Below are 22,575 nucleotides of genomic sequence, written 5' to 3' on the forward strand. Positions count from 1 at the left end.
CTGCTTGCCAGTCCCTTCCTGCCTGCAAAGTGTCCTCTGAGAAATCAGCTAATAGTCCTATAGGCACCCCCCTGTAGGCAACTCTCTGCCTCTCTCTTGCTGCCCCCAGGACTCTGTCTTTATCTTTCACCTTTGGCATCTCAGTCATGATGTGTCCTGGCGTGGTCCCCTCTGGGTCCAGCTTACTTGGGGCCCTCCATGCTTCCCGGACCTGCATGTCCATCTCCTTTGCAAAATTTGGGAAGTTTTCCTCATTTTTTTCAATTCTTGATTTCTCATTCTGCACTGGTTGATTTTTTTTTCTTCCTTATGTTCCAAATCATTGATTTGAACCTCAGTTTCATTCTCTTCACCATTGGTTTTGTGTGGATTTTCCTTTGTTTCACTTAGCATAGCCTTCACTTCTTCTCTTATGCGTTTGCTGTACTCAAGCATATCTGTCAAGCCTGTGAGCATCTTTATCACCAGTGTTTTGAATTCTGCATTTGTTAGGTTGGCTATCTCCTCATCTGTTAGGCTGGCTATCTCCTCGTCGCTTAGCTCTCCCACTGGAACATTGATCCATTCCCTCTTTTGGGCCATACTTCTCTGTCTCATTCTGACAGGCTCCTGCATTTGTTTGCCTCTGCATCCCAGGTAGAGCTGTTGCTCCTGTTATGTTGTAAGGGGCAGAGCCTTAGGGATTCGTCAATACAGGGCGAACTGTTTCACCATGTTGTGGTGCTGTATGCAGGGGAGGGGTCTGAGAGGGAACAATGCTGCCTGCCAAGCACTCGCCCCTTTTCCAGGCACCTCTCCCACTTCCACACCAGACTGACGCTCCTCTAGCTGCTGCCCTGGCTGTTGTTTCCAGAGTGGGTGGGTCTGCGGATGTTCTAGGACCAAGGGGGCCCTTTAAACAAGTGGACTCTGCTGAGACCCGCAGTTTCTTCCTCTGTCCCAACCCACACTAGTTTGCATAGTCAGAAGCAATGAGGCTTGATTTCCCGCAGCTGGGACCGTGAGGAGCTGGGAATGCTCCCCAGGTGTCATTTTTGACTTTTTAAAATGCATGACTGCTTTCTGCCAGCCTGCTGCTGCTGCCACTGCTGCTGCCACCACACCACATCCTCTCTGCCCTGGCTCCACCCCTCCTACCTGTCTGGATGAGTATTTCTTCTGTATATCTTTGTTTGCTGGACTTCCATGCAGTTTGATTTTCTGGAACTTCTGGTTGTTTCTAGTTTGAGGTAGTTGTATTCCTTCTTAGTTGTGGAGGGAGATGCAGTTTGTCTGTCTACGCCTTCATCTTGGCGAGAAGTCCCACTGTCTGGACTTCTTAATTGGTTTCCATTCTGTCCTGGATGGTTTTGATGAGGGCAGACTGCCCTTAGTACTTCAAGGTGGGACTGTGGCAACAGTGATTGACAGGCCTCCTCATTGTCCCCCACAGTACAGGAAGCTCATGGCCCACCACAGTATGGGAAGGGACAGGGATAAGCAAGAGGGCCTCAGGGGAGAGGAACCATTGTAAGCAAGGACAGAGGCCTCATTCTGCAGAGTATTCTCACAACTGGCAATATTTCCACATTATTTCAACAAATGTGTGTGTAATGTGCCAGGCACTGCAGTGAGAATGCCGCGCCTTCTGAACCCAGTAGAGAGTCTTTGGGTGGAGCAGTCCAGTGGCAGAGAGTCTCAGGGGAAGCAGGGAGCTCTCTTGACAAATGCCCGAGTAGGACAAGTGCATTCTGTTCTCCACATGCTTCTCTGACCCACTGATATCAGTTTGCCATGTGACTTGATCTGACCAATGAAATGTGATTGCCAGTGATGTGTACCATATCAGGATAGAATCTTTGAGAGCCAAGTACATGGTTTACCATGTGTCTTTTCCATGTGCCACAAGAGCAGCAACGTCCTAATAAAGTCTGTTCCTTTAACCTGATCCCTGGATGAAGCCCACATGGAACAGTTGCAGTCAACCGAAGAAGAACATGTGGTACAAATGATAAATAAACCTTTGTTGTTTTAAGCCAATGAGATTTTTGGGATCATCTGTTACTACAGCATAATCTGCTATTCTGACCGATGATCCACCTAGGTGACTGATGTCAGTAGATGTAATTCCAATTTTGCCTTCTGCATACCTTCAGCATGGCACTGGTGGGCTTTCTGATGTCATTTCAGGAGTGCAAACCCTATTGATCCTATGGTAAGACTGTCACTCTACTTCTGGAATCCTAGATAAGAGGGGTTCATCCAAGACCTTGGAATCAGAATCTTGGATCTCTAGGTGAAGCAAGATGGGCTTTGGATGAGGAGTGGTCAGCCAGGTCCCTAAGGCAGGGCTGTAGAAACCCAATTGCTGACCAGCCTGGGCAAGGCTACTGAAGGCAAAATGTTCTCCACAGGATAAGGAGGGCATGCTGGGTGTTAGCTGCATGAAGAACATCAAAGGCATGGGCATATCCGGAGAGAAGCTCACTGTTCACTGTCATCATCCATGAGTCAGTGTGTGCAGCTCTTTACTGGTGTATGATTAATGATTTTATCTGATTCCCAATAGACGTGCATTGATTTTCCTTAAAGTAAGAGGCCTACTTTAGTTCTCTGGGAATGGAAGCACTGGCTATGACTAAGGGACTAACACATCCCCTGGAAGCTCTGGCTCTTTAGGGGTATCTTGGAGGAGCTTCCTCTAGTTGGGCTATTCTGAGGGTATGAAAAGCTCTGTCAGTGACTCTTGGTGAGGACAGCTCTCCTATGCTGCGAGCAGTAGTAGAAAACCAGGGACTTAATTAACATTTTCACCACGTCTGTCTTCCCCAGGAGACTAAACTGTTAAGTGGTCTTCTTACATTCTGTCTAACCACAAGAGTTACAGCATTTGGACACTTAATAAATATTTGTTAAGTTAATAAATACATAAATGAGTGAATGAATCCTCTATGAAAAATTCCTGGCTCACAAGTGTATAATTCTGAGAACAACTTAATGTCTAGTGATCTGAATTGCTCTGACAGATCAATCACTTGATTTAATACCATGCTCTCATTCTGTGGCCTTTCCTTCAACAAGACCTGTCTTCGCAGTTCATGACTCCACATACCAAGCAGCTGACTGGGTGACGTATGTGGGAGGGAAGTACCGGCCAGCTGCTAGGAGTCCTGGGGTTCTGAGAAGGAACAGTCCCAGGCCTCTGGGCAATGAGGCATGTGCATCACAAACTACTTTTCTACTTACTGTAATATGTAGTGACTTAAGGTCATCGAAGCAGACCTTCACTTGGGCTGTTGTTAATGTCAAATTTAATTTGGCCAAGAGGTCTTACCAAGGGTTTCACCATATATTTCATACTCAAGGCAGTGCAGTGACCCTGCACCTCCAGAAAGCCAGGTACTGAGACAGACCTTCATCTTCAATCTCTGAATTAAGAGGAAATGACAAGAAGTTTGCTCAATTTCTACTAGGAGCCTGGCTTTATAAAAAGCAAGGGCAGTAAAGGTCCTTCCTAGGCTCTGTTCAGCCTCACAAGCTGAAGAGGACATGGTTAAAGGCTCTGATTGTTTTTATTTCAAGGCAGAGTGGAAGTGTCTCAGTGTACAAACCTCAGGCAGCAATATGCCTGATGGGCAGCACTTCACTGGAACCAAAGATGCTATCTCAAGTGCTGCTGCTCTTGTCGGGTATTTACTGACAGCAGGTTTTGTGCCTGTCATTGTCTGACTCCCTATCACTTCTAATGGAGCTGATGTTGCAGGAGGAGGAAGCAGGTGGGCAATGACCAGACACCACAATGCCCCTATGAGGAGATACCTCTGCTTGGGTTACTGAACAAATACAGCATCATAGAAAAGATGACAGACTTCAAAGTCACCCAAGAAGCAGAACCTCGAGACTGCCACCCCAGTGAACACAGAGGGCAGGAGAATATTGACTAAAGGGAAGGGTTTAGAATGATGAAGAGGAAAGAGAGCATCCTAGCAAGAAGGAAACATGAGCAAAGGCTTAGGGATGAGAACAAGCCAGGCATGGGAATAAAGGCGGTGCACTGGCCAAGAAGAAGAGCATCAGGAGGAAATGGGCTATGATATTAGATGGGAAGGGTGCAGGCAGGTCTTCTGGAGGGTCAAGGGTCAGGCTAGAGTTGGGCACGCACAGCTGGATGTTCCACAGGTGGCTGTTATCATTGCCCCCTAACTCTGCTCTTGCCTGGATTCCTAGTTCTCATTGGAGGCACCCTTGTCTGGCTACCTGCTCATCCTGGAGCCATCTTAGAGTCCTTCTTTCTCACTTCTGACAGCTAATGAATCATTAAATCTTACCAATTTTGCCTCCTGACTCTGTCTTAAATTCATACCAACTGCCACTCCCTTGGTTCAGAACTAATTATCTCTTTCTAAGACTATGGCAATAGCATCCTAATTGGTCTCCCTGTTTCCATCCAAAGTCAATAAAGATTTGTAGAATTAAAAAATGCATGAATGCTGGGGCTTAAAATGTCATGACAGTTCCCTGGGTAAGAAACTTGCCTACCAGCCACTGAGACACACATAGAGGCTTGTCTCCAGAACGTCAGGTTCCCACAGGAGTCAGGAATTATGACCCAGATTCTATTTTAGAAGTCATCAAGCCTGCATTTCCCACACAGCTTGCAGAAATCATGGAGCCGGATGAGCCTGATGAGACTCTAGCACCAGATGCACATCTGAGTCTCACCATTTGCATCTGCCCTTTCTTCCAGAGCTCTACCTCAGTGCAATTCAAGATTCAGACTCATAATCTGGAGGCAGGGTGGCCCTGCCCATCAGGGTTACTCAGACAGAGTTCCCAGCAGTGTGGAGGGTGGCACTACCAGGAAGGTTCACCAGAAAGACAAACAGATGTCTCTCAGCAAAGGGTCTCTCCAAGCACCAGATATCTTGCATGCACCATGGGGGAAACCATGCCGTGGGGGAAACTGCTTTCCTGACTAAATTCATCTGCCTTCATGCAAGGGGAGCTGGCAGAGCAGAGGAATGAGTTGTGTTAATACCAGATGCAATTTTGTTCTAAAGTTTCTTATCTTAGAAAATCCTTCTCACTCTCCGTATCTCCTCATCTCTTCCAGCAACATTCAAAATCAAATCAGAAGTGCATGCCCTTGGGCCCATCTGATCTTTAACAAGCTGATTCCATCATCTCCCTATAACCTGGAGGAATTCAGGAAATGACTGCAACCCAGGTAGCTCTTAGCGGAGTGGGGTCCAGCTGACGCATAATTTAGGTGCACAGGAAACAAAATGGGATATTCATCCCAAGTAAGCTGTCTGAGATGGCTTCTCTGAATGCAGAGCAGGGGAGAGGACTGGAGGCAGTTTTCTGAATATTGCGGGCCCCTTATATCCATTTTTGCAGGAGCTGTTCAGGATATTGATGGTGTGGTGATTTCCTCACTCAGCTACATCCTTCTGGAGAAGTCTGCATTCCCACAGGCCTTCCTTGCCGGTCTGGTGACATGATAAATGGCACATGGTGATACCCAAGCAGGGTTTATTTCACATTCAGATATAAAAGTTTCACTTGGTTCTTTAGGCAACAAGCAGTGTGGATGAAGGTATGTGTGTGGGGGGAGGGAAAATGTTAAGGAGGGGGAAAGAGTCCCAAGACAGTAGTGGAGGGACACCAGGAGGGGTATGACAGGCTAGATGGTGTTCCCAGGAGTCCCCTTTCCCTTTGTAGACATGTACTACCCCAGCACAGGCCCAGTGTAAGACTGAGCTCCCCATAGCACTGCTGAAGACTCAAATGTGAATTCTTGAGTTTTGTTTCTTTTAAGATTTCATTTATTTATTTTTAGAGAGAGGGGAAGGGAGGGAGAAAGAGAGAGAGAGAAACATCATTGTGTGGCTGCCTCTCACACACCTCCAACTGGGGACCTGGCCCAGGCTTTACTGGCGTGCGACCTGAGCAGTCTCACAGGGCTCCCAGCTTGGTGTAGTGTTTTGTGGCTTTATTATTAAAATTCTTCATAATTTTTTGAAGAAGTGTCTCGCATTTTCATTTGCACCAGGCCCTGAAAATTAAGTAGCTGGTCCTGTCGGGAGGAGACCAACCTCTCCCCGAGGGACTGACAGCACACTTCAGGCTGGCCCCTGGTCAGATGCTGCTACAAACCAACACAGCAGAAGGAAACCGGTGTTTCTTCAGGCCCTCTGCTAGATGCTCTTAAACACACTGTGTCATTAATCCCTGTCTTACTGGTGAAAAATAGAGACTTTGTCACTTCACTTGCACACAGCCATGCAATTGGTAAATGGTGGGGTCTGATCAGGGATGCCCGATGCCAAAAGCTGTGCCTTCTGACCCTCTAACCACACTAAGTAAACAATATTCATCCAGGAGTTACAGAAACCAGTGTGGTAGGAAGGGCTCATTCTCTCATAATATAGTAAGACATGCTCTGAATTAAAAAATCCCCACAGGGGAAAACCTACCACATAATTTCTGAAGGGATTTCTCGGAGTAGGTCTCCCGGTCACATCCCTTCCCGATGTAATTGGTCTGCAGCTCTGTGGTTATCTGGATGGAGGACACGGCCCCATCGCACGTCTCCAGGTGGATGCTGGGAAACAGGGGTGCACTCCCCGAGCCAGGCTGATACTCAATCCTCTTGGCCCAGTCTGAATAAACAAGGAAAAGATTAAGTAAAGTGAATCAGGTGCAGCTAGTTCTGCTATGACATTTGTTTTGAATATGTGAATTTGTTCCAACACAACTAATGTATTAGGGTGTAATTTGAGGATAACAGGAATTTCACGTTGGCTTATGCAAAATCGTCTCCCAGAGAAATACTAGGTGAGTGCAGGAAACTGCACCCAGTGGAAATCAGCTATTTAGCAATGTACAGAATGTGCACACATACACATCTCAACCATCTACCAGGTACTTGATTCACCTTGCACTAGGGGCTGCACCCACCTGCACCTGTGGTTACAACTTTGCATCCCATTCAGACCACCCTCCTTTCACCAGTTCACAGTAACACATAAGCTGAAACCCTTCCTACACCTACTTCCATGAGCAAAGGCCAGGTCTCTTCCAGGTAAAGTGCCATATTTATTGTAGTATTTATATGTTTTTTAGCCATTTAACCTGTATAAAACTGTGCTAATGTTTTTTTTCTTTCCCTCTTTTTTATGTGTCACTAATGATGTTTTGAGTGTTGTGTTCTTTGCCCCACTTTCCCCCTTTTGTCTAATGTGGTGATTTTTAGGAACACATATGTCAAAAAACAGACTGATAGTTCAAAGATTACATGAGGTCATGAGGTAGGGTGCAAGGATTCTTTCCCTAACATTCAGGACTGTGACCCATTTAAGGAGAACTGATGGTCTTTGCTGTTGTTTAGTGGAAAAATAATTTGGAAACAAGAAAGCGTTGGAGAGGAATACAATTACAACTAAAATGGCATCGTATGAACATGGAGAGTGTACACATTAATTGACTGAAACGGCAATAGCAGCAACTGAAAGCCAGGGCCAGGTCAAGGCAATGTTCTGTGGCCAGTAACAGTGCTTGCTGACAACAGTGACCACCCCACACTCATGCCACAAGGATGCATGTCTGAGAGGCCTGTGCAACATAAGGCCCATGGGCCACAGGCCATCAGCCTGAACTCTGTGACCAGGAGAGTGGGGAGGGCTGGGCTTAAGGGCCCGCCAGACGGCTTTGTTCACTAAGCAACCATTTGTTGAGGGATTCCATGTACCAGGCTCTGCTCGGAGCATTACGGATAGAACAGTAAAGGAGTTAAGAAATGCCCTCACCTTGTGGAGCTGGGGGAGAGAGGAGGAGGGTGAATAAGTCTGTGCAGTCCTATCAGAGGGTGTGCTGCGAAAGGAAAAGCTGTAACAGAAAGGGCCTCTTGAGAGCGAGAGTTCCTGTCTGAGCTGAGGCCTGAATGCCAAGGATGAATGTGTGGGAAGCCTCATAAAGGCATGTTTGAAGGGGATGCAGCTATAATCTTGGCTTGACTCTGTTAGGTCAGAAATATCTTGGGCAGGTTAGTGAAGGTCTCCAAGTCTCAGGCACCTCATCAGTAAAACAGGGGCCATTGGACTGACCTTAGACAGAGTTGGGGTGAGGATCAAGTGTGGCAACATGAGCCTGGCATGCAGTCAGGCCCCGGACGGTGCTGCTCTGGGGGTGGAAAGGAGATGTGCAGTCCACGGGGACAGTATCTCTCTACACTGCAATCTTGCCCCATGCTTGATAGCCATGTAATCTGGGTTTATCTCTGAATGCCCACATTAACCAGCTACTCTCTAAGGCAGTGGTTCTCAACCTTCCTAATGCCGCGACCCTTTAATACAGTTCCTCATGTTGTGGTGACCCCCAACCATAAAATTATTTTCGTTGCTACTTCATAACTGTAATTTTGCTACTGTTATGAATTTTAATGCAAATATCTGATATGCAGGATGTATTTTCATTGTTACAAATTGAACATAATTAAAGCATAGTGATTAATTACAAAAGCAATATGTAATTATATATGTGTTTTCCGATGGTCTTAGGCGACCGCTGTGAAAGGGTCGTTCAACCCCCAAAGGGGTTGCGACCCACAGGTTGAGAACCGCTGCTCTAAGGGGTTTGCTCAGAGCGCACCATGGGGAGAGATTGCACACCAGGGTTGGGAACTTGCTGTGGGAGGATACTTGGATGAGAGTGACTATATGTAAAAGAGAATACACTCAATTACATGTTTTTCCTCATAGCTCCCAGGAGCTGTGTCTGGACTTGCATATCATCTCCCTATGGAACTGCTAGAGCCCATGCTCCAGAGGCTCCAAGTTCAATGTGAAGGGCAAACCACTGGAGGATGGGAGGGCTTTTTGCAGGATGTATGTGGAAGTCACAATGCTGTAAGAAGCAGTGCACACACACTCAGCTTTGTAGTGTCCTAGGTACAAATGTTTCATGCCACTGTGCATTTGGCCACGCTCTTTCTTCTGCATGGGGCTCCCTTTCTACCCCCTTCTGTTTTGTCGTCTCTGTGCAACCTTTCTATGCAGTCAGCATAGAAAGCCCCCTCTGCTCTCACAGTATCCTAAACATTAGACAGTGACATTAGTCTCCCAGCTTCAGGGCTACTCAGAGTCCCCATTATGCTGCAAAATGCCTGCACAGAGTAGATGCTTGCTAGATAGTGCTAGAAAGTGTTAATGAATCCTACTGGATATCATATTAAAATTATCCATCTGTGTGCCTGCCTTCCCCAGTAACTGGAAACTCTTTAAAGGCAGGTTTTGTGACATTTATTTTTAATCCTTCCACACCTAGCTCAGTGTACAGGAAATATTAGCCAGCTGAATCTGGGGATCCCCAGACACCTGACCCTGCCTGCTGCCGTGGCAGCCCTTCGTGAGCCGCAGACAGAACCCCTGGCCTGTGCACAGCCCCTCCCCTCAGCCCTTCAGCACCATTCACGCCATGACATATTTGGTTCTCTTTGTCCTCAGCAGGGCAATTGGTTCAGAACTGATGATGGAAGAATTTGCTTCCTAATAACAAGAAATGACATCAAGGAGGAGGTCTCTTTGTCTTCCCTTCCTCACTCCTCTCTCCTTGGATCCCCCCTTTCTTTAGAGATGCAGGTAAAAAAGTGGAGAAAGTGGCTTTGTGCATGGGGCCTTGGTGTGAGCCCTATAGCACCAGTTCTTGAGGCTCTCCTACTTCTCCTAGGGTGTCAGAGATGTCCCACAAGACCTCCTCTGGAAGCCTCTTCTGTTGTAGAAGCCCAAGACACCCTTGGTATTTATTCCTGTAATTCTGTGGGCATTGCAGGCATTTCTTTCTCATCTACATATTTTGGTGGTTATCTTTGATGAAAAATTCTACCTCAGATCCTTTTAAAAGAGGTGCAAATAAAGAAGTAAATGCATAATGAAGGAAAATCAGTGGAGGCAGCCTTTGCAGAGTTTTTATTCCTCTTGTCCCCCTATGGTTAGAGGAGCAAGGCCCTCCCTGGGAAGAAATCAGGCACAAAAAGAGTTTTTAGGAGCAACATTTCTGCCACTTGCTTTGGTGACCTCATGACACTTGCTTTTGAGGGTTTATGAGGAGTAGGCAAAATTGCAACCAGATAGTAAAAGAAATCGATGAAGCTTTCTGAGTGTAGTACCCTTAAGAGAGTGGGAAACTCACACAAGCATCTTTCATTTTCCAAGAAGGAGTTGGGATGAGGATTAAGAGAGCAAAAGCAAGTCATCAAGTGAAGCCTTTGCCACATGAAATGTCTATTCATTCTTATTTCTTGGAGGGTAGGCTAGCATGATAGTCAAAAGTATGCCCTCTAAATTCTGCGCATCTGGGTTCAAATCCCAGCCCTCCTACTTCCTGTGTAACTTAGGGCAAATCACTTTCTTTCCTCGAGACTCCGTTTTCTCTTCTGTAAAAGTAGTACCCACCACCCAGGATGTGTAGGGATTAAAAGTAGAGTTGTTTCTATACCAAACACAAGGGAGATGTTGAATAGATATATCATTTATTTAATGATATTTATTTTGGGAAATGAGAGGACCTGTAATTATTAAGTACTGACAAGGTGCTAAGCTCTTTTACAACTATTTTTTTCATTTAATCCTCCCAGCAACCTAGTGAGTGGGTGTTATTATCTTAATTGCACAGTTGACAAAAACCATGGCTGAGAGTTGATGTGACTTTGCCCAAGGCCACACAGCTCTTTTAAAATAACTCCTCCATAATTCTGAGGATTTGCCAGAACTGAGAACAATGGCAATTTTTTACAGATTCATTTTGAGCATTTGATTTATACTGATATAAAAAAGCAAAAGGTGATAATCTCTGATGTTGGCAAAGGACCAAGAAGTGTTGCCTGTTTCATCACTGCTTCACCCTGAAGGCAGTAAGTGGGGGTCCACAGCTGCTTTGACAATGAAGATGGGACAGATCTGGCCTTGAGTCTCAGCTCCCCTATATGCAGGTCATGTGACCTTTACAAAGCAGTTATCATCTCTAGGATTCCTTTGCTTCATCTGGAGATCTGAGATAATTACACCTCCTCATGGGCTTGTTGTGAGCATTTAAGGCCAAGGGCCCAACACAGAGATCCTCCTCTTGAAGCCTCATGATAGGAACATTCTATTCCTTGGTTCACAAGCTTCCCAAACTTCTCTAAGCTGTCCTGCTTGGAAACAAAATCTTTTCAGTTAATAAAGGGCCTGGAGAGTAGTTTATAAATTGTGGTTCAATTTTTTTCTTTAGTGAAGAGAAAGGATGAAGACCACCTATTGTTTTAATAATCAGGCTCAGTTTCACTGTAAGCGTTTCTGAAAAAGCTAATGTTGGAATGACTTCAGGAATTAAAATTCTTCTCTGTGGATTAAGGATTTAAGAAACATGACGATTTTATTATAACTCCCACGAAATTTGGGGAACATATGTTTTCTTATCAGGAGAATATTAACCACTTAGAGTTCTCATAGTAAATGCCTGGAGGCAGAAAAAATGCTAATTTGAAACTTCTGGAAAGCACAAGCTTTGGGGGTTCTTGTAATCCAAGACATTTAGGTCCACTGCTCCATGTCTGCATGAAAAGGAAAGACACAAGTATGTCAAAATATCCATCTTTCCTTAACTGTGCATGTCCAGGGGTCTCCAGCTCTTCCTGATCTCAGCTTTCAGCAGCTGAAGAAGCATCAGGATTTCTAGGAAATTCCTGGATTCATACAAGGTGAGTGGCTAGATGTGGGGATGCTGGGGCATGGGACTGATGGGAAGGGGGCCTCTCTGGACAGGGATTGTTCAGGCAGCTGACATTCTAACTGATCTCCGCAGGCATCAACCATCTGGCATCTTTCAAGACTTTCTCCAAGAGACTTGTGACCTTGATTTGGGCATCAAGAGACTTCTTTTCCTACTGGGAGAAGCTAGGGTGCTACCTTTGCTCAGCATCTGAATTGGAGGGGGATGAGGAAGTAGAGATGGGCTGGAGAGGTTAGCAGAGGTCAGATGATGTATGCTGGCTAAGAGGTTTGGAATTCATCTGAGGGCCAGTGTAGAGCCATACATGAGTGTTTGGTGAGGGCATGAAATATCCAGACTGTGCTTTGGAAAGGTCACTTGGCAGCTGCGTTAGGCCTGGTGTTGATTTTCCAAACATCAGAATACTCCTGATAGTTACCTCTTGATCAATGCATGCAGAACGCCCTGGCTGGTTTGGCTCAGTGGATTGAGCGTCGGCCTGCGAGCTAAGTGTCGCTGGTTCGATCTTCCAGTCAGGGCACATCAGAGAAGGAAAACTCTGACTCCAAAAAACCTCCGCTGCCTTGCGGCATACCTCTTCAGGGGAAAGGCTAAGGGAGTAAACCCCGACAGAAAATCCGGAGCCGGAGTCCCTAAGGCGGTTCGACGTTGTAGTCAACACCGGCAACTCCTGCGGCGCACCTGAAGCCAAGCTGTATTGACTCCGTCTTTCCCTTGGACCCTTCAGCTGCGAAGAGAGGGGGGGTCTGCTGCATGGGCAACAGCAGACCCTTCATATCACCCTGCCCAGGCTCTGTAGCTTCAGCTTCACTGGAGAGGACACTCCAGCGTCATCGCAAGATGTCGATTCAACACGGGAGGAGACAGATACCGTGTCACTCCCGAGTCGGACTGCACAGCCATTCTCGGCGGTGCAGATAGACTCTTAAGAAGCTACACCATCGTCTCTCGAGACGGACGGCTGCCGACGACGACGACGACGAATGCATGCAGAGGGTCACCTGTGACAGGATCATGCAATGGGGAATTAGCTTCAGTTTAATTACATTGAAGAGTGTTAACTCTGTAGGCAGACAGACTCAGGTTTGATCCTGGCTCTGCTTCTTTTTGGCTGTGTGGCCTTGGGTAAATCACCAAACCTCTCTGAGTCTCATTTTCTCTTTTATAGAATGAAGATAACACAGATCTACCTTGCATAGTTGCTCTGGGAATTGGAGAAAAAGTATACTAAGCACCAGAAAGAGATCTGTTGTTACTACTACTATGATTATTTTTGTATCATTCTTATCATTATTCCAGATTTTCTTTTCACATTTCTGAAACTGTGAGTCTGGACTTTCAGCTGGAAGGAGGTGGGAGGTAGTGAAGACTCAGAGGGGCTGGGCATCCACGACTAGCTTCATGCTCAGAAGGGCCCCATGGTTGGTCTAATACTCTGCTGTCACTGCCTTAAAATTCTTAATAATTTTAAAACAAGGAGCTCTCCATTTTCAGTTTGCACTGGGATCCACAAATAGCTGGTCCTGCCTTTCCAACTGAGTACCCTTGGGCATGTTCCATAACCTTTCTGAGCCTCAGTTTCCTCATCTGTAGAATGGGGATATTAATTAACTACCCCCAATGGAGGAGCTCAGGCTTTGGAGTCAGACCCAGCTGTGAGTCCAGCTCTGCTACTTGTTACCATGGACTATGGGCCCGTCATTTCCTTCTACTTCTGTGTTTACTCATGCAAAAAGGTAGTGAGTATTACCACCTATTTCAGAGTTGCAGATAGGGTTTATGTCAGACAGTAAATGCAAACCACTTAACCCTGTGTCCAACACATATATTTTTGAGCAGTAAATTATGTGGTTTTCTCTACTCCAATTAAAAACAATTACACAAGGGCACAATATGAACAGAAACAAAATACAAACTTACAAATGTAAGGAATTTACAAATGTAAGGAATCTTCTCTTTATTACTGACCCCTTTCCATTTATTGTATTTTATTTTCACAAGAGCATTTTACTACCTTTTAATTCCTACTAAAAAGAGATACCTTAATTAACTACAAAAGAGAAGGAAGGAGGGGCAGATCTTCACATGCCAGAGGCTAAGCCTCAAGGCTGTCCCTCTGCCTGGGTGCTTGGTCCTTGTCCTTCTATGCAGGCAGGCCAAGATTCCAACTGGGCTCATAACAGAGACTGGATCTGAATCAAGAGGGTCCAAAATGCTCACCATTTTCTTAAAGAGGTAGTTTGGGAAGTTTATATGAATAGCACTTAAAGTGATTGTACAAAGTACTTGTGCTTATTTAATATATAGCAAACTGTGTGTCTTGTTCCATGAGGTGGGCTCAGTCACCCCTAGTTCCTCCTTGAGCTGGAGGAAAAGTCCCCTTCGGGGATCATCGAAAGGAACAAGTGCTCCACTTGTGGGACCATCTCTTCCAACCTGACCACCATAAAATTCTGGGGCTCCAAGTAGTGAGACAGGTGGGGAGCTCCCTTTAGGACCCTCCCTTGAGCTTTATTCTTTCCTCTTTGGCTGTGCTCTGTGACTCACACACATTGATAATTTATGGTTCATCATATAAATAAAATTGAGTACTGAGGTTGAGATAGTCTAGGTCACTTATTGCCTCCCGCCTTCTCATAGCATCATCTAACTCATTCATGCTACCATGCTGGTGTCTAACAATTCATTTATTTCTGTGCTAGTTTGTCTACAATTCTCAATTCACCCCGCTTCCTGCCCCCATCAGAAGTTCCATAAGAACAGGGACTGTGCCTGTTTTATTTGGTTTTAAATTTCCAGTACCTGGAACAATTCCTGGAACATAGTGGGTTCTAACTAAGTGTCTGGGGAATGAATGACAAGGGTGATTCATGAAAGGTGCCTGTGTCTAGATTCTGGGGCTCAGGGAATTCCCCTGGCACTCTGACTCTAGTTGGACTTGCTTCTTGCTGCATTTCTTGTGAATTTTCCTGCTCAGTCCAAACCCTCTGAACTGGAGACGTTGCTGCCATCCTACTGGCCTGGGTTTGGGATTCACTGCACACTGCTTTACTAGGGCCCTTGGATCTGCAAAGATCCAAGTTCTACTCTGCCTCTGTGCCTGGACACTACACCCCACGGCTGTCCACATGTTGTAAAGGGATCATTTCTCTTCTGTAGGGTTCTCTGATACTGGTAAAAGTGCTTTAGCTCCCCAACAAGCCTCTAGTGTTGGGTACCATTTCTTTAAAGCCTGTGACCTCCCCTTTCGCTCTAGCTCCAGGCTCTCTCATGGGCAGCTGGGCAGCAGTGAATGCTGCCATTGAAGTGAACCCTGTGGTGTTCAGAAACCAGGATGCCTGCCCAAAGCCTGGCTGCTGATTTCTCCCAACCCTTTCCTCCTCTTTCATCACCTCAGCTCATGTGCTTCTCAGTTCCTAAACAAAAACATATCTGGCAGAATTGATGCCGAGAGGTACGGAAACCAGGCAATTGAAAAGCAGTCCTTCTGAAAGACAATTCTCCCAAGGGGGAAATCATTAACTCAACTAACCAGAGTAGTTTCTCTTGGATTTATAGAAACTCTTCTCTCTTATGTCCAATAAACATAAGCATTTTCCAGGCAATTTTCTTATCTTGGGACAGATGTATGATTAACAAAAGATGAAGTAGCTATTCTTCAAGAATCTTTACTTTTATGGCTTTGAAAAGCATTTACAATGCAAGAGTATAGTTTTTCATGCACACATTTTCTTTTTGTAAAGATGGCTTATGTACACTTTTCATACTCCAATAATGTAAATCTGTTTAATCTATAGATCAATTATACACACTTGCAAAATATATGTATATATATTTTTAATAGCAGGACCATGGCTCTAGGTGATATTAGAGTGCTGCAGGACCTTTTGTTGCACTGACATCCTATAGCTGGATCCACACTATCATCTCTTTATAAAATGTGGTACAAATCTGCAGAGTCCATCAACTACACCGAGAGTCCATGTGTATACTCATTTGAAAATGATTATTTTAAGTATAATAATCACAATGAAAATTCTCCATAATTGAATTCATGCAATATTATCAATATTATGGTATACTCTCCTTCATACATTGTCATTTGAACTTTATTCTTTCTTCCTCTTAACTTTGTGCCATATATATTACCCCACATCACGACCCCTTTCCACCCCTCAGAAGCTGCATAACATTTCCTCAGAGAAGGTCACATGTCCTTAACCATGTCCTTTAGGGCAGTGTAATTGTCAGGCATTAGCTGGGTTCTGTTTTTGTTTTTGTGCCTTGGTGAATATCCTTGTGAAAAAGTGTTTGTCTGCATTTTGGATGACTTTCTCAGGAGAATATTACCTGACCCAAAGTATATGGGCATTTTGAGGCACAAGGTACATTTTGCCAATTACTTTTCTAATCATTTGTGATGACTTATGCTATCCTCAGTAGTGTGAGGGACTAACAAATGATTTCAGTAAATAAGCAGGATATAAAATTAATGTTCAGAAATAAGTTGATTTTATACATCATTAATGAATGATTAGAAATAGAAATTAAGAAAACAACACCATTTACAATTGCATCAAAAAGAATAAAATCCCTAAGAATAAATTTAACCAAGGAGGTAAAAGACTTGTGCTTGGAAAACTATAAAACATTGAAGAAAGAAATTGAAGAATACACAAATAATTGGAAGGCTATACAGTGTTCGTGGATAAGAAGAATTAACATCATTAAACTGTCTGTACTACCCAAAGCAACTTATAGATTCAATTCAATCTCTATGAAAATAGCAAAGGCATTTTTCATATTAGTAGAACAAATAATCCTAAAATTTATATAAAACCACAAAATATTCAGAATTACCAATGCAATCTTGAGAAAGAAGAACAAAGTTGAAGGTATCATGCTAACTGATATCAAACTATACTATAAGGCTATAGTAATCTAATCAGCATGGTACTTCTATTAAACCCTGACACATAGATCAATGAACAGAATACAGAGCCCAGACATAAATCCATGCCTATGTGGCAAATTAATCAATGACAAAAGAAGCAAGAACATACAATTAAGTAAAGACAGCCTCTTCAGTTAATAGTGTTAGAAAAACTGAACAGATACACACAAGAAAGTGAAACCAGACTACTTTCTTATACCATATACAAAAATAAACTCAAACTGAATTAAAGACTTAAATGTAAGACCTGAAACCACAAAATTCCTAGGTAGTATCTGACATAGCTCTTAGCTATATTGTTTTTGGATATATCTCCCCAGGCAAAGAAAATTAAAGAAAAATTAAACAAATGGGACTACATCAAACTAAAAAAGTTTTTGCACAGCAAATGAAACCATAAACAAAATTAAAAGACAACTTATTGGTTGGGAGAAATTACTTGCCAATGATATAGCCAATAAAGGAGTTAATATCCAAAATATACAAGGAACTCATACAACTTAACACCCCAAAATAAAATCCGATTAAAAAAAAGAGCATGAGTAGACATTTTCCAAAGAGGACATACAAATAGCCAGTAGACATATAAAAAGATGTTTAATGTCACTAATCATCAGGGAAATGCAAATTAAAAACAGAATGAGATGTCTTCTCACACCTGTCAGAATAGCTATTAACAAACAACAGACAACAAATGTTGGCAAGGATGTGGACAGAAGGGAACCCTTGTATACAGTCGGTGGAATTGAAAATGGTGTAGCTACTATGGACAACAGTATAGAAGTTCCTAAAAGAATTAAAAATAGAACTATCATACGACTCAGCCATTCCATTACTGGGTATTTTTTTCAAAGAAATCCAAAACATAAATTTGAAAAGATATCTGCACCCCTGTGTTCATTGCAGCATTATTTACAAGAGCCAAGGTGTGGAAGCAACCTAAGTGTCCATTGGTAGACACGTGGATAAAGAAGATGTGGTACATACATACAATGGAATTTTACTCAGCTGTAAAGATGAATGAAATCTTACCATTTGCGACAACATGATGAACCTAGAGGGTATTAGGCTCGGTGAAATAAGTCAGACAGACAAAGACAAATACCTTGTGACAAATACCAAAATAAATATCAAGTACCACATGTGGAATCTGAAAAAAATAAATGAAGAAACAAAACAAAACAAAAAAGTCGTTGACACAGAGAACAAACTGATGGTTGCCAGATGGAAGGGGATTTAGGGAGATGAGTACAAAAGGTGAAGGGATTAAGAAGTACAAATATCAGTTATAAAAATAGTCACTAGGGTGAAAAGTACCGTATGGAAATAGAGTCAATAATATTGTAATAGCTATGTATGGTGCCTATGGGTACTAGATTTATAGGGGTGATCACTTTGTAAAGTATAAAAATGTCTAACCATTACATTGTATACCTGCAACTATTATAATATTGTATGTTAACTGTAACTGGAAAATAAATTAATGTAAAAAAAATACAGAAATGAGTTCTCTCAGAGTGTACTAGCTTCCAGAGGCTCCAGACAGTTTCCCTGCTGTGGTCTGCAGGGTGATTGGGCAGTGGCAGGCCCCATAGGCCATCCTGAGCTTTCACTTCTGCTCCAGCCCACTTGCCCACGCCTGATGCACCCAGGGAGAAGCCTTGCTCTGTCTGGCCTGAGAAGGGGACACTGGCCTCCTGGCCAAGGACACCAAATGTGGATGCTCTGAAGGCACCCAGGCCTCAGGGGCTGAGGCTGGCTGTGTCCCATGGAGAGGCAGGGAGAAGGACCCTCCCCACTAAGCCCGCTTTGCCACCTTTGGGTCAGGTGAACTCTGGTTGTTATGTCCACAGCTTTACAGAAAGTTCTGTCTACTTCAGCCACTGTCTACATTAGAAATCCCACTACATTTGTCATGAAAACAAACAAGAAGACAAATATAAGTCAATTCACCTCTGATCAATTTTCTCCAAACCCTCCTCTGCAGTCCAAATTCTTGTCTCTGTTGGTCGTGAAGCAAGAGACGCTGAGTAGAAGAAGGACATACTGATTCCCAGAAGATGCAGCATTTAAGCACCAAGCTCTCCTGGGGATATACCTGCCTCCTCTAGCCCATTGTGTCCCCCAACTCAGTGCACCTGGTGAAGTATACTGATCACTCAGATCTTAGCTTCAGTGCCTGCCCCTTTGGGAAGTCTTTCTAAAGGGTCAGGAGGCCCTGCCCTCTGCTCTTGCAGCTCGCAGGGTGCCTGCCTGGTTGCTATCATGACTTCCTTGTACTAGATAATTTGTTCACCTGCTTGCTCTCCTCCATCATTCCGGCTTCAAGTCCTCAGGGCCTCACCTCCCACCTGGTACAGATTAAACCTAGAGGTAAGTTCCTTAACTGAATGGAAGTTTTGAGAGCTTCTCTGTTGTGCCATGATCACAGCTGTCCCTCTGCGCGGTTTGAGTGGGATCAATGCTCCAAGTGCCTGTACTGGCATTTTAAGGCTCATGATAAATACACGCAACCATGGGAATCCAGGGCTCCCTGGCAGACCAGAGCTGATTCATAACTCCCCAGCCTGTCTTTCTATCCACCAGGCACTGTCTGAAGAGAGAAGTATCTTGGCAATACATGTGGGGAGAAGGGGGCAGTATTCTGCCCACTTTAGAGTGGAGGACAATGCAGCAAAGAGAGATGGGGTGGCGTGCTGTGGGTCACCTTCTTCATGACAACCCAAGTGTCTGCAGGTGTGAAGATGATGATACTGGTTTCTAAGCTGGCAGCCCCCAATAATGCAGAGAGCAGGAAGGAAATCACCATGTAACAGACCCTTTGCTGGGCCTCTTACCCCTGTTATCAATTTGCATGGCACCCATCTAAGGAGGGGAGTAGTAGGAGGACTATTTCACCAATGAGACAACTGAAGCTGAGATGTCAAATAATCTCCTCAGGGTCACACCGTCAGCAAATGGCACGAAAAGGCTGGCCTGACTCCTAAACACTCATTGGTAGCACTGAGCTGCCCCTTGCCTAATGGAACCTGGATTTGAACCCTGATCTTTCTGGCTTTAGAGCCAGTCCTCTGAAGCCCTACCTCTTGCTGACTCTCTAGCTGGCTGCAAATATTTAAAAGAACTGTAAGTGGAAGAGGGAGCAGGCTGACTACATGTGGCTCAGGGGACAGACCCAGGTCCACAGAGAGGGCAGAGAGTGTGGCTCTGAGTCAGGAGACCTGATACCAGCCATGGTCCCCCCTTAACCCCTTTGTGATCTCCAATGAGTCACCTAAGAAACCTGAGAGATGGCTCTTTCATCCTGAATGAAGGCAGGTCCCAGCTGTGGGCTTGGGCAGCAGGAGTGACACCCCCGCCCCCATCCCTCTCTCGAGGCTGTCCTGCTGTGCAATGACACATTTTCTTTATAACATGAGGATTCTAATTGTAGAATTTTCCTCAAAATAGCTTTCCTCTCATGGTTTGAAAAGGTGGCTAGCGTTCTCCTTTGCTTTGAGACACATTGCGGGTGAAAGAGCAGGAGCTCGATATCTGCAGGCAGACAAGACTGGGGTTGGCGCTGGTCTTATGTATTACTAGCTGTGTGGCAAGAGTCTTAACCTCAGTGTTCTCACCTGAAAATAACAGCTTTCAGGTGTGGGGAAGAGTAAACGAGAGTGCGTGCACATGCAACACCCTCAGACAGAGTTGGCAAACAGTAAACGCTGCCAGGAAGATAATGTGCTGTTGGGGGTGAGCAGTCCACCCTCGCCCCCTCCCGCTCAGGGCAGAGATGACAGATCCAGAAACTCTGAGGCCCATTTTCCAGGGCTCACACCAAGTCACGGGGAGGCAGGCGAAAGCAGACTTGAAAGTGGGCACGTATCCAGCAGGTCTTTAAAATTAAGATGCTACCAAGTGAGTAAATCAGCATCCTGTTCATTGCTATTTGCTGCACCTTAATAGTGGGCAAAGTTAGTGATGTCAAACAGGTCGTTCTTCATGGAGGAGTGCCCCATGAGGCCTCTGCCAGGAGATCAGATGCTCACCTGGACCATCTAAGCAAAACCAGGAGCACCTGCTTGGCTTACACTGCTAGGGTTAGTGGAATTCAGGTCTCAGAGATGGCCCTTCTAATTATCTGCAGGAAAAAAAGCTCCAGTGTGATTTTAAACATTGGAATCAAGGGAACTAAAAAGAGTTGCTGTTCCCTGAATCCCGTGTGTAGTTCTGTGCACGGTGCTCCACTGGCAGCCTTTCATCTCGTCCTCACAAGAAGCCCTCATTGTCCCGTTTACAGTTGTGGAGGCTGAACCAGTCAGGAGAGACTTTCCCAATACTGCAGACTGGGTTAGCACTGAGCTGGGACTGAAGCCCCAGACTGTGCTCTTCCCACCCACCCCACTGTCTCCTCTTAGTTCCAGTCTTAAACTCCAAAACCAAGGACACAATGATAAAACCACACAGCCTCACCCAATCCTATGAATTTCAATGTGTGTGTGTGTGTGTGTGTGTGTGAGAGTGTGTGCATGCACAGTGATTTAAAGTTTGTAAAGCACTTCTACACCTAGAACATAATATGGCCTTTTTAAACCTATAAAATAATGCAGCCAAGGATTATGATTCTTCCTTTACAGTTGAGGTAACCTAGGCTCAGCAAGGGAAGTGGCCTCAACAGAGTCTGTGGCGGATCATGATGGAGCTAAGGGCTGACTCGGGATATTACTCCCCACCCAGCTCCATCTTCACTGCTTTGTACTAACTCCTACACCCCACACCTCACTGCCTTCTCCAGTGTTGGGTTCGGGGCTATGCTTGGGAGAAGGGAGGGGGAATGAGCCAGAGCAAGAATGGGGAAAAAGTGAAGAGGGAGGGGAGAGGAAGGTAGGCAATGGGGACACAGAGACAGGAAAGAACATCAATGAAGAGGAGAGTCGAGAGGAATGGAGACTGAAGGAACATGAACCCCTGGGATGAACCTCAAATAAAGCCAGGTTCTGTCCTGTTGAACAGGGCAGATGGTGGGTAATTTTCATTCTCGATTCTCCTATACAGAAAAAGGTAGTCTTCCTGCTCTGGTGTGAGGAGCTGCACTTGGGTCCAGCATCTTTGGGTTTGAAGCTTAACACCCAAGTCTCAGGCTCCTGTTTTGTTTCTCTGGCCCATGAGATCACCAGAGGCAACTCTAGCTTCAGGCAAATAGTATCTGAGAGACAGACGTGGGTTTATTTTTGGATGAGTGGTCATTTGAAGGGGGCAGTGCACTAGACCAGGCTCAATTTAGGAAATGTGAGGTGGTGGGTCAGGGTGAGGAAAGAAAATAAGTGTTAGGGCACCTCTTAGGCGCTACTTGTTTCATTCAACTCTTCCTACCCTTTCAAGGTAAGTTTCATCCCCATTTTATAGATAAGGTGAGTGAGAGGTTAAATGTGTTGCCTAAAGGCACACAACTTGGGTCTCTTCGGAACAGTTTTCTGAGATGCCCTGCTGAAGCTGGTTATTGGTCCTTCGGAAATTCCCAACCTCCTTGTTTGAGCCTCCTTTTTTGCCCCCTGACACCTCGGAGGCCCTCTGGGATAGACTGACATGAATTTGAATTCTGTCTCTGCCATTTATCAGATTTTAGGCAAGCCACTCAATCACTCTTAGCCTAAGTTTTCATCATCTGTAAAATGGTCTAGAAAAGGCTTTGGACTTTACACTCCTTTGCCTCTGTCTACATCTGTCCATTTGATGTCTCATTCTCTCTAGGCTCTGCCAGGTACTCCAATAAACTACTTCTCACTAAGGTGTCAATAGACAATAATAGCTTTATGTAGTGGTCAGCAATTTTTTCTGTAAAGGGCTAGCTAGTAAATATTTAGTCTTTGAGAGCCATCTGGTCTCTG

The 22,575-nt window shown here is 44.7% G+C and overlaps 1 protein-coding gene across 1 annotated transcript in view; it reads right to left on the reverse strand.

The window, feature by feature from the left end:
* The window catches only part of CLSTN2 (calsyntenin 2), a 125,165-nt gene that overhangs the window by 87,142 nt on the left and 15,448 nt on the right, over nt 1-22,575 (reverse strand). The window contains exon 5 of the mRNA XM_090284936.1: nt 6,459-6,644. Coding sequence (XP_090141062.1) covers nt 6,459-6,644 — 186 coding nt within the window. The remainder of the gene's footprint in view (nt 1-6,458; nt 6,645-22,575) is intronic.

This window comes from Furipterus horrens, unplaced genomic scaffold (assembly GCF_987537825.1).
Source record: "Furipterus horrens unplaced genomic scaffold, mFurHor1.1.pri manual_scaffold_7, whole genome shotgun sequence".
Taxonomy (NCBI): domain Eukaryota; kingdom Metazoa; phylum Chordata; class Mammalia; order Chiroptera; family Furipteridae; genus Furipterus; species Furipterus horrens.